This window comes from Lissotriton helveticus, chromosome 7, assembly GCF_964261635.1.
Source record: "Lissotriton helveticus chromosome 7, aLisHel1.1, whole genome shotgun sequence".
Taxonomy (NCBI): Eukaryota; Metazoa; Chordata; class Amphibia; order Caudata; family Salamandridae; genus Lissotriton; species Lissotriton helveticus.
This window is the reverse complement of record NC_136068.1, coordinates 385472214-385484453: the sequence shown is the minus strand read 5'-3', so window position 1 is coordinate 385484453 and position 12240 is coordinate 385472214. Positions and strand designations below refer to the sequence as shown.

The 12240-nt window shown below is 40.1% G+C and overlaps 1 protein-coding gene across 1 annotated transcript in view; it reads left to right on the top strand.

Moving 5' to 3' along the window:
* Positions 1–12240, top strand: part of LOC144768501 (fer-1-like protein 4) — a 936890-nt gene that overhangs the window by 803116 nt on the left and 121534 nt on the right. The window contains exon 37 of the mRNA XM_078652210.1: positions 1298–1468. Within this exon, the coding sequence (XP_078508336.1) occupies positions 1298–1468 (171 nt within the window). The remainder of the gene's footprint in view (positions 1–1297; positions 1469–12240) is intronic.

Below are 12240 nucleotides of genomic sequence, written 5' to 3'. Positions count from 1 at the left end.
ATCAGCCAACACGTGTTTCGTCGTGCGGTATACAACACATTGACTTCTTCAGGGCTGCAACCAAATAAACAATACCGATGAGATTTAACACGATCAACACATGGCTAAATGCGTAGAAATGAAAACACACACATAGCAGGATTCAGAAGCTCTGCATAGTGTATAGGCTTTAAAGAAAGAAGATGGAAAGCTAGTTGTACCACTCCCAGTAAAAAATACACCTGAGTTTAGTGTATATACCTTAAACCCAAGGTTTAAGGTATATACTATGTCTGAATTCGTAAAGTGCTGCAGTACATGCTCAGTAATGTGCTGACAAAGTGTTCAAAATGGATTAACAAAGGTTTGTGAGTCAAGCCAGGTTAAGAATGATTGGCTGTTTACCTGAGTTCAGAGAATTCTCCTCCATACAAATGTAATTTAAAAAATAAACCGTAAGTGACAGCATTCTGATTTTTCAGAACAAACACATCCATACACAAAATAGTTCCAATGAGTGCCAGGGACTACTGTCGTATTGTTTCTTTTAACCATTTTTTTTTGGGACGAGGGCACTAGCAGTTTCACCCAAAATATTTTTTTACCCCCATGTTACAACATTCCTGTGACAATTACAATATTACAGTTCCCATTAGCTCCCTATGGCAGCGCCAGCCAGAGAATTCAAAAGTTATTGTTTTGTTCTATTTTTTTACGCATACATTGGTTACTCCTCTACAAGACAGAGTAATTAAGGTCCTATTTTTTGGTTTTTTCCTTTTTTCTGAAACCCCGATATACCCTCCATAACATTGTATGGTCTGCTACCAAAATATTGCCAATGTAAACATATTGGGATGTGTCTGTAGATCCACTGCACAGATATGATTATTACTGTATCCTGTACAATGTGTGGAGATTCTTGATTAAATGCCAATAAATGAATAAGACAAAAAACGATATTTTTTTAATAAATACTCATCACAAATAAAGCATTGACAAACTCAAACGGCTGGCAGCCAAAGCCAGACCTACTGGCGTTCCAAATGCTTTCATGCTTTGTGAGACAGAAATACATTTGGTATGTATAATAAACAACCTTTCCCAGGTGTAAGCCATTCTTAGAGCATAGTACTGAGAGAAACAATGAGGGCTGCAATGCTGAAATTATCTCAGTAGCTGGCAAGCCACATTTACACATGAATACAATTCTTTGAGAATCGGGTCTTTTGTGTTTACATATATGTATTCTATAATTTATATGCTGCTTGTGCATGACTCAAAGTTTGTTCTAACTACTATGATTTTTTTTGTTCAGGGTTTTCGAGCTTACTGTGTCCTTCCCCTTGGAAACTGAGATCCTGATATCTGTGTTCGATCATGATATGGTTGGTTCTGATGATCTGATTGGAGAGACTAAGATTGACTTGGAGAACCGATTTTACAGCAAGCACAGAGCGATTTGTGGCATTGCTTCTCAGTATGATACGTAAGTCTATCAAATGGTCTTCTTAATGGAGCTAGTAGGAGGCAATGCTCTCACTGGGTGCATCATCAATAGTTTGAATATGTAAAGATAGAATTTCAAATGCTTCCTGCAAAAGGTTTGACAGGCAAATTAAGCAGATGTGCAGTTAAAATGCATAATCTTTCTCAAACTAATTCTTACAAAACATATCAGCAGTAATATCAGTTAGGTAGTCGTAGCAGAACAGTCAGTAGTAGTTATTGTACCAATAGTATTAATGATATTGGTAGTAGTGCTAGCACTAGAAGTATCCCTATTGTGTCATCAGTGATAGTACACTTTGTATTAGTAGTAGTATTAGCAGTAGTAGTAAGATGTTTGGTAGTTCTTGAAACAGTAGCATTGAAAGAGACATTAGTAATTGGTGAATAACTAATAGTCATAGTCCTAGTATTATTGGAATTGGATTAGTGGTGCATTATTCGTGCTTAACCTTCTATTATTAGAAGAAACACTATTTATAGTAGTATTTCTAGAACAGCACTTGCAGTTTTACCACTAGCATAGTTTCAGTATTAACAATGGTGGTGCCTACTTTTTCTAATAATTCTAATGATTCTACTGATGCTAGTGTGGTTACTGATAACCACACTAGCATTAGTAGACACATTAGAATTATTAGAAGAAGCCGCAGTAGATGTTCATAAAATATCCATTTCCAGTTTTCTGTTGTGCACTCCTTATGTTACCTATTCACAAGTGAGATTACCTATTAAGGGAATAGGGCAGAGGCATCCTTTGGCTGTTGGTTCCTTTATGAGGCTTTGCCTAATTCATTGCCCATGTGTGCAAGAGCAAATACAAGGTACTTACTTTTAACAGTAAATCTCTGTAAAACACAGCTACATTTCTGATACTTGGAATACATATGTGTCATATGTTTGGAATGTGAGTGAATTAATTAGTAAGGGTAAAATATAGTTTTGAAATTGAATATTATAACAAAATAAATAACAGTAACAAACAGCAATAGAATGATATTAAAGTATTTGTCACAAGTACAAAATGTCAATATTGTAAGAACATTAACATAATACTTATAATACTAATAATTATACATATTACTGTTGTAAACATTCATTATGCAACCCGATAATTGCAGTACCATTGTATTTCTTTCTTTTAAAAAAAAATCTTTTTTATTATATATCCCAGATAAGAAAGCGGTTCCAAAAATAGAAATGCTGCAAAATGACAAATACACACACTACAAATAGCAATATGCCCAATATACCACATGCATTAAGTATAATGGGGTTACCCAGTGACCCTCAGAACCTGGGTGTCTGAAATCAAAGGTAAGGTAGATTCTGTCGGGAGTTAGATAATAACTTTAAAAGCATTTATAAAAAGAAAAAAGGTAAACACACCTAGATTGATGTAATCAATATCAATTGTATTAATAAATTAATTCATTTTTCTGGTATACAATTATCATAGTAAGGCTGTCACAAAAACAATTTTGCTTTTAAGAAAAGGCGTCGCAAACAATAAACTAATCAGTGATAAGGTGATCTAGAACTGATTAAATGCTTTGGGTGCATAACATATGTACAGTGCTGTACAAAATGTATATAAAATGTTCATTCAGTAGACATCAATCCCTATTTCATTGAATCTCCAATAAATACATGGTCTGCTATTACATGGAGTGTAGAGAATGGGGAAAGATTGTGTACGCATCGACTTCTTCTCTGGGTTTTTTCTCCCCTTGCAACACCCCACCACCACCACCCTCCACCACCCTTCCCTCCCACCCCCACTCCACCCCTACCCCCCACTCCAAGCCATCCCATCCAACCCTGCAGCATCCCCATACAGAGAAAAAAAGACCTTTGTCCGTCTGAGGTGGATGGAAGGCAGCACCCCTCCCAACTGGTGACTATTCATATTAGTGCGTCCCTATCCTAGTGTCTCTATACCCCTTCAACAATGTAGGGAGAACGTTAACTTATGTTATATATATACATTTTTTTTCTTTCCTCCTTCCGTAGAGTGTTTACGATTATAGTCCAACATCAAATGACCCTGATTACGTTCAACATTCAACCCTATCTTGTATGCTGTATCAAGGGATACGATAGATATCTCCTGACTCGATTCAGGTTCAATAGCTTTTACCGACATGTCAGTTACCCAAAAGTTAATGATTGGTCCAGAGAACTTAGCCCATGCCCTTGTGATAAGGTGTCACCCCAATCTATCATTCATGTTTGTTTACTGATCAAACATCTTTCCAGCTGTCTGGAACAGCCTACCCATGGAATTGCGCAAGGAACCTAACTTGCTGCCGTTTCGAAAGAAACTAAAAACAGTGCTCTTTCAGCAAGCATGGGGTGTGCTGTAAATCTTGACTATTGGCGGTGGAATTTGTGTGGCACTATGTACCTGGAAAGCGCTTAGAGACCCCGGGGTGATTATGCGCTATATAAATTAAATAAATAAATACTTCCATTACTAAAACAAGCAGGTTTGAGGCAATGTAGACCAGCTTTTTTATATTTACAATTTTTAGATAGTTTACCTATTTTTGCTATGTCTGGTTTTCTGAAAAATATTTTCAGAGTTAGGAAAAGCTTAAATTAATTATATGGATGTGATTATTGCTCGGCCACTATTACTATGTAAGCTAATTGAATGCACAATATGCACTTTGCACTAGATAATATATAAAGATCATATCAAATGTTTAAAATGTTTTTATGCTTGTGTATGCTTTTGTGATTTTAAACGTCTAAAATCGAATAAAGCTACATTTGATTTGATTTGATTAGTCCCTATATATATATTTATTTTTTTAAATACAGCAAAGGGCTTGCCCCCCTTTTTTTTCTTTTTTAACCCCCTATTTCCTACCGCCCTTTTATAAGGGATGTAATTCACTTAATTCTCAACCTACTCCCCATGAGACCACGAGCCATATAGACAGCACATATACATATAAACCTTACAGTTATACCCTGCCTGTTGTCAAAAATCTTTAGCCTTGATTTCAGAGGTAAAAAATCTGGTTTGATCACCCCAGATTACTTTCAAGCAGGCCGGGTTCATTAGGAAAGCCTGTGCCTCTTTCTCCTGGAATGGCGTAATCATTAGGCGTAAGCGCCATTGCCGTTCAACAGTAATATGGCAAAAGTCTGGCCTGGTAAAAAATTAATAGTCATCTGCGGCTCGCTGAGCTTCATTCCTAGCCTTTTCAAAGATGTTCTGCCACAGCAGGAAGTTCCCAAATTACACCAGGACAGTGCCTGGTTTTGCCTCAGGCTTTACTGGTTGTCGAAGAGAGAAGGGTACTCAATGCGCCCTTTGAACTTCATGGAGCCAGTTCTACCCTTCTAGATCTGGGAAAGATTTTTGCAACAGCTCGGCCATGTACATTCAAACATCTGATCCCTCTTTCCCTTCAGGAATTCCTAGGACCTGCCGATTATTCGGTCTCTGACGGTTTTCGTTGTCTTCGAGTTTCCACTGGATGTCAATCAGTTGTGTCTCATATGCTTCTGCTTGACCCCTGGTGCCAGCAATGTCCGTCTCGAGGGGCAGTTTTTCTTGACTCAAGGTCAGTCAGCCGGTCACTGATGGCGTTGCATGTGATGGCTACTTTCCTCACTGCTCCCTGCAGTTTACGGCTGCAGCTTGTGAATGTCGACTCTCCAATCGAGCCTCTTCACGGTGAGCAATAATACATTGCAGAATAGTATCCAGGGTGGGAGGCGCTGATGGCTGGCCTTCGAGGGGGGCCTTGTTATTATCTCCGACCAATTGATCGCCCGGAGAATAGTCCCACTTTGGATCTCTGATCCTCTGTTTATCTATATATTTGTTATGTGTTTTCCATGCGTTGGCTGTCGAGTCCACGCCGCTGTTGCCTGGTAGAATCTCCGTCTCACTTGAATCCATGATAGACCCTGAGCCTGCCCCCACATCTGATCAGGTGCCATCTGATAGGGATAAAAAGAAGTCATTCACCTCAGAGTCTTGCTCCCAGTCACTGCGTGCTCCCACTTTCTTTGGAGCGTCGTACCGTGTGGCAATTTTGCTTCTTGAGCAAATCTGAAAGCAGAAAATCTGACTCAGCCTCCCCTGTTGGACCAGCATGTTCTCTATGTGGCCTTTGTCCCCTTCCTTGGTTAATCTTGTGGGGTTGCATCCCCTTTGTTCACAGTATGGGCTCCCTGAGAGACATCCTGCACCTGCATCTGTATCTGAGAGGGTAGCCCTGTGATACCCCCGTGATACTTTTTTGCATGTCTCTTGTACTCATTCCCTTGTCACCCTCCACTGCAGCCCCTTGGGTTTGGTCCCCCTTTCTCTCCACGCACTGTGTATGGGCCCCCAGAGCTCCCCCCCAGTCACTGTGGGTAGATTTTTCAGTATTGCTTCATCACCCAATGTCTCGCTGGCCCCGTTGCCCTGTATGATTATATCGGCCTGCACGCTACTCTGTGCATTGCTCTGGCCTCCTACCTGAACAGGGGATGTTGAATAGTCCTGCACAGTGCTTTCCGCGGACGTAGTACCATTCCTGATGCCTCAGAGCAGTTCTAGCACAGACGTGCCGGTTCGCTGCTGCGCCACTGCGCTCCTCACCTTTCCATCAGAGGTGATCTCTGTCCAGGTCATTTTCTGCCGGCGTCCCAACCGAGCCATCCCTGGTGGTGTGGAGGCTGAGTCCACGGCCGGTGTGTGTAGTACTATCTGGTGGGATGCACCTCTTCCTTTTGCTGCTGCCGATTTGGGCCCTGCTCTGTTCCACACGTCGGGAGCTGGCATCCGGAAGCCAATGAAACCGCCTTCTCCGGCCACCTTCAATGAACAATCACCAACTTGGCCTGACGTACTATGGACTCGATCCAAGGTAAGGCCCAGCCGGTTTCCTTGCTCGCTATGCTTTTCGGGTTTTAAATATGCTTAAGCTGAGGACTTTGTACAGATTTTTACTTGCCACCTAATTGGGAGCCGCCAGTGGTTGTGTCAAGTGGCCGCCATCTTGCTTCTCCTCTTGAACCAGTACCATTGTATTTCACTGCATATGCATAATCACTAATGTTTATTTATTTATTAGTTGTTTTGCATAGTGCTGAGGTGTCCTGCAAAGGTCACGTCATTGCACTTGATAAACCTACAATATAAGGTCCGATAAATCTGAATAATTATTTCAAAACAATGTAAGTGACAGAACCGTCATTATTAGTAATTCTCTTCCTAATGGGCTGGAAGTTGACAATCTGTACACTTGTACGTACAAAAGAAAATGCTTTAAAATATTTACCTCAGCGGAAAGTGCAACTACATTTTTAAATATATGCGCCACCTTTCTGTATTGCATGTGCATTAGCATTAATAATAAGTAATATTAATTAGAAATAATTGAATTTTTTTACATACACGGACACATTAGTATTGCAATATTTTTCAACAATTGTAAAATGTCAGTCTTGAAATTTTAAAGTATCCTCATAATAATAATAATAATAATGATGACAACAATAATATTTATAATGCAGAGGGACAATTAAAAACAACCATAAATCAAGAATAATAGGAATCAAATAATATTCGGCTACATGCACTCTCCTCGATTTGTTCATTTACATCTGAGGTGTTATGTGTAGTGCCAACGTGTCAATTATCGCCTTAGCTGCGGCCGTTATTTCGGCGCAGTGCTGGGCGTTCCAAAGAGTGGGCGGGGCCGCGTCGGCCATTGAACGTTCGCAGCACCAGCCAGGTAGCGCTCTGAACGTTCAGCGGTCGATGGCAGCAGCTATGAGGTTAAAGCCCATTTCAAACCCTAGGATAAATCCACAAGAATACATTCAAACAGATACCCAATGCAATTGCTACACAAATATAACATTATTAAATAAATCCCAATTACAATGAAAATATGTACGTATCATGCTGGATAAAAGAAATATGAGCATAAACCACTGAATGTATTTAAATATTTAAGTGCCACTATGCTACATGTCTTTACTACACTAGATTCTGGATTAGCCCCTTGATGGTACAACGTTTTTATCAAGATAGTGCACAACATTTTAAAAATGTAAGGCATTCAGTTGAAACCTTTTATTTGGGTACAATAATGTTGCTCAATCAAAACCTATTAACTAGTGAATAATTCAGGTTCACACAAAGCGCTCATTGCAACCAAATGCAAAGAGCTATACCTCACTCAAGAATTAACAGATGCCCCCATCAGTCACATCACTGATGACATGAAGAAAGCTTAGACTTGACTGATTATCTATCCTCGATGTATTATCTTATTTTGACAATGGGAATGGCATTTCACTTTTGAAAACTAGAGGTACTATCACATTTGCCACTGTGCTCTTTACACATGCTCTTCCTCGTCGACTAGCCTATAGGCCAGTTTGGCAGTGTCAGAAGGGATAGTATGAGAAGTGAGTGTATGGACTGATCTAAGGTCTCACGTATTAAAAAGAGCATGCACTGTCTATAATGAGACAAATTGTTAGCTCACACTGCACTTAGAGTCTATCCATTGCTTATCATTGGTTGGCTTCATTGTCAATTTCATTTCCGTGCTTCTTATTTGTTAGCCTTTATGGTCCTTCTTTCCTCTTCTTGTGTTTACCCCTCCCTTGGAGCAATGACACATTATTTTGTCCTTCCACTGCTCATTTTTTAGGGGCTATTTTTTTCTTTTTGTTTAAGCACTCTATGAGAATACACGCATTTTTCTGCCTAATGTGCTTCTCTTCCCCACTTCCTGTCGCGCTCGCCCTCTTGACGTGTGCTTTTCCCCTGTCGTTGCTTTTTCACATATTCAATTTTCCTCCCTCGCTGCTCCACGTTGGTCTCCATCTCCATTAATTTATTTTCCTCCCTGCATCCTCTGTCTTGCTTACCCCCACCTTCACCCCCTTGTTGCTTCTGTGTTATTTCCCCCACCCTCCTGTTCATTTCCTGGCTATTCTCCATGATTCCACTCCTTGCCCTTCGTATTGCTTCCACACTCACCTCCACCATGCTCCACTTTGCCGCCTCTCACTTGTACTTCTCCCTTTGAGTTTGACTCCCAGAGAAGCTGAGGCTGTTTGGATCTGCCCTGGCAGGAACATAATGACCTGCATGGCTTTTGGATCAATTTTGGATCAATTTTGTTGGGGAACAAATACTGTAGCTCTACTTCTAAATGGGCACGTGGCACCAAGAGCCCTGGGACCTACAATCACAGCCTGGGGTGTCAGAATGAAAGAGTTCAGGCCCTCAGCTTTCTTTCACTGAAGTGCACAACTCCTCCCTTTGCCATATTATTACCTGCAGTGCTTTTGCCCTCCCAGAGATGCTGCAGGGTGAGTGTCAAAGAGGAGCAAAGCAGTCGCTCCTTCTTGCAGCTCCACAAGTTTTAGATGTGACTCCAAGGACCTTATAGTTTTACAACATCACACTTTTTAGTTCTCGTCTAAGATACAGCTTTTAACTTTCTGTAGTAATAGCCTTTTGTGGACCACAGTGCTTCAAGTGGGATGAAAATGTGGTGGGTGCGTAAGGGTATGGTTTAAAACATATGAACTACAATCCTGTGTTTTACACAGCATGCTTCCAGGCCAGCATTTAGGTGCCTCTTTGTGAGGTTTCTGGTATTGCATCCAGATATATCACACAAGACTAGACATATGCCTAAAACAAGTCAGACCTATTTTCTTTGTGAGTGCTTGTTAGCAGTTTGATATAAATGATAAAAAATGAGTTTCTTATAAATAATTAGAATTAGTAATTACAAATGGTGCATATGTGACTATTACTATATGTGTACTGTAGTTAGTCCAAGGATTATAATCTGAAAAATGCTAAGGCCTTCTAACTCACACTTCAGCCCCAGCTCTGGAATTTTCAATTGTACCCTCCATGAACACAACTCCCACAACCAGAACTCTCCCTGACACCTAAATGCAACTCACTTAACATGTACCATACAAGCATTAGAAAGCCCAATAGTTCAGCATTTTAGACTTCAGACCTCTTGGCTTTGTCAATACTTAGTAAAGTAAATTCTAATTACAATACAAACTTACATACAGCAAAGAGAGCTTATAAATGTTAACAGATTCAAAGGGCCCGATTCACAAAAGTAATCTGAGACAAAATCCTAACTTTATGACTTTCAGTATTCAGAGAAGGCATTTAGGAGTACTAAAATTAGGATATTGTCTCAGTTAAACTTAAGTTTTGGTCTTAAGTTAAACCTAAGACAAACTTAAGTTTAACTGAGACAAAATCCTAGTCATAAAGTTAGGATTTTGTCTCAGTTAAACTTAAGTTTGTCTTAAATTTAACTTAAGATTAAGTAAGACACAATCCAAACTTTAGTACTCCTAAATGCCTTCTGTGAATACTGAAAGTCGTAAAGTTAGGAGTTTGTCTCAGATTACTTTTGTGGATCAGGCCCAATGTCTTTACTTGCAAAAACTATGCCATGTATATACAGAAACAGTAACATAATGCGAACACCATTTGCAAAGCCGATAGGTCCCAAAGGTGAGACCTATTGGCTTTGCCAATGCATGTTTTGATTGTTTGTGGGCCTGTTTTGTGGTCTGTTGGGCCAGTTTGTACTGCTGATTGCCCTGATATAAACACAAGAACATTGTCTGCATAAAGCACAAATGAATTAATTCTGCTTTCCTTTGCAAAACACATGCACATTGTGTCTGTAAAAGATCAAAACTATCCTGAAATGCAAATTCAGGCCACTACTTCTAACTACCTGATTCACTAATGAGTGCCCAGGGCTCTTTTCTGTCCCAGTGTAACACTGGTGCTCATCACACATATGTTTGGTACAACAGTAGCCCTCAAATCCTAAAATGACCTCCAAATCTTATATTAAAGATAATGCAGCAATCTTGACTCCACTTACTCATCCTATAAAGCCATGCTAAGGCAAGCCCCTGCCACCTATACCCATAGTTCAGTTTTGTAATTTATTAGGAGAGCTTTGGTTAAAAAGTTTCATATTCTTGTATTGAAACTATGTGGAAACTGTGCCTATGTATTCATTTATTTATTTGCTATTTTATATAGCAACCTAAATGGGTGATAAAGAGCTTTACATCAGAGTGGTTACAACACCAATATATTACTGTTCATTACATTAAAATGTACTAAGGACAGGTCACAGGATGAAAATTATAAACAGGTAAGAAAGGCAATTTGTGAAGTAATTCCTTGACCATCAAGCAGGCCAATATCAATTGGGTCAGGGGTTCAAAACATATATTCTGACCCTTTGGTAGACACTATTTATCTGTCACCATGGCACCAGCGGCAGTCCTTAGTATGCTCACCTGCTGCCCCATATTATGAGAATGAGTTAACCCTAATGGCCTAACGGCTAGGGCGGTCAACCTCGAATCTGGGGAACCGGGTTTGAGTCTCGGCAATGACGCTGAACATCCTGTTGATAGAGCGCGCAGGTCACCCGACTATAATTTTACCAATGCACACCTGGGCCCATAATTCAGTTCACCATATTTACTCAATCGGGTAACCTACACTCTACTACCAGTCTTTTTATTCTTTAATACTACCGATTCCTATACCATTGACTTACCAATCCTTGTCACTGGTACCTGTGATCACAATGGATCAGGGAGTTAGTTGTAAAGATAAGCAAACAGTCAAAATTTACCATAACATTTGCACTCTTTTATAATAACCACAGACTCGAGAAGTTTTGAAAACCTTTATCTAATCTTCATCAAGAGTTGAGAGCATAAGTTTTACAGCAAGCAAGCTATCAATAACCAGAATCATGAAAAGTGTATAACTATGCAAGAGATATATTATGCCAACCATTTGAATTTTATTGGGAAGGTAAGAACCGGGAACATACTGTAATGAATTCACAGAAATCAGGCTTAAAGAGGTATCTTCTAAAGGACGGGGTAAATAAGGGACATGCTATAAATCACAGTTTGATAGTGTTCAATGGGTTAGGTGAGATAGAGGGAACACAAATTATAATGACGTAACTGAGTTTACCATATAACTCTAGGGAAGGTAAGGAAAGGGAACTCGCTAATAATTCAGAGCAACCACTTTAGTTCGGCTAAAGGAGGGTAAAGAAAAGAATCATCTATATTTCCATGAACAGTTCTCTATCTTCAGCTCTAAAGGTTAGGAGAAAATTGGGTCACGCTAAAAGAGCAAGAATCACAATTTATATGTCTCACAAGGAGGGGAGAAAAAGGAACATATGCAATTATTACTCTTGCATGATTCAAGGAGGGTAAGGAAAGGACACAAAGGTTTTATATATTTCCCACACAGATTTATATTTACCTAGAACGGAGTGAAAACCAACCCTGGCCACGGGTCAGTTGAAAAGTCAGAAGAAACCCCAAGGAATGCAGTTGCCAGCAGGCCAGCAGGTGCAGTATGGAAACCAGGACAGGATAGACCAGATTAGGATCAGAACCGGACCACCAAAAGTTGAGACCAGTACCGCAGTTCAGTTGCAACGCCTGCGCTACACCCTCTCTGCAGCTATCAGTCAGAACCCCGATTGGGTTATCGATTTCCCCAGCAAAGTGCTTCGCCAGCACTTAAGGCCCCAGAACACCGATTGGATCAGTGAGTCTTCTGACAGAGTGCTCCGCAGCACCTCTGTTCTCGATCAGCTATTGAGTGCGTTGGGTCAGTGACAGGTCAGCTATTCAGACAAGTCGGACAATTTCTCTAGCTAAACCTACGCTAGT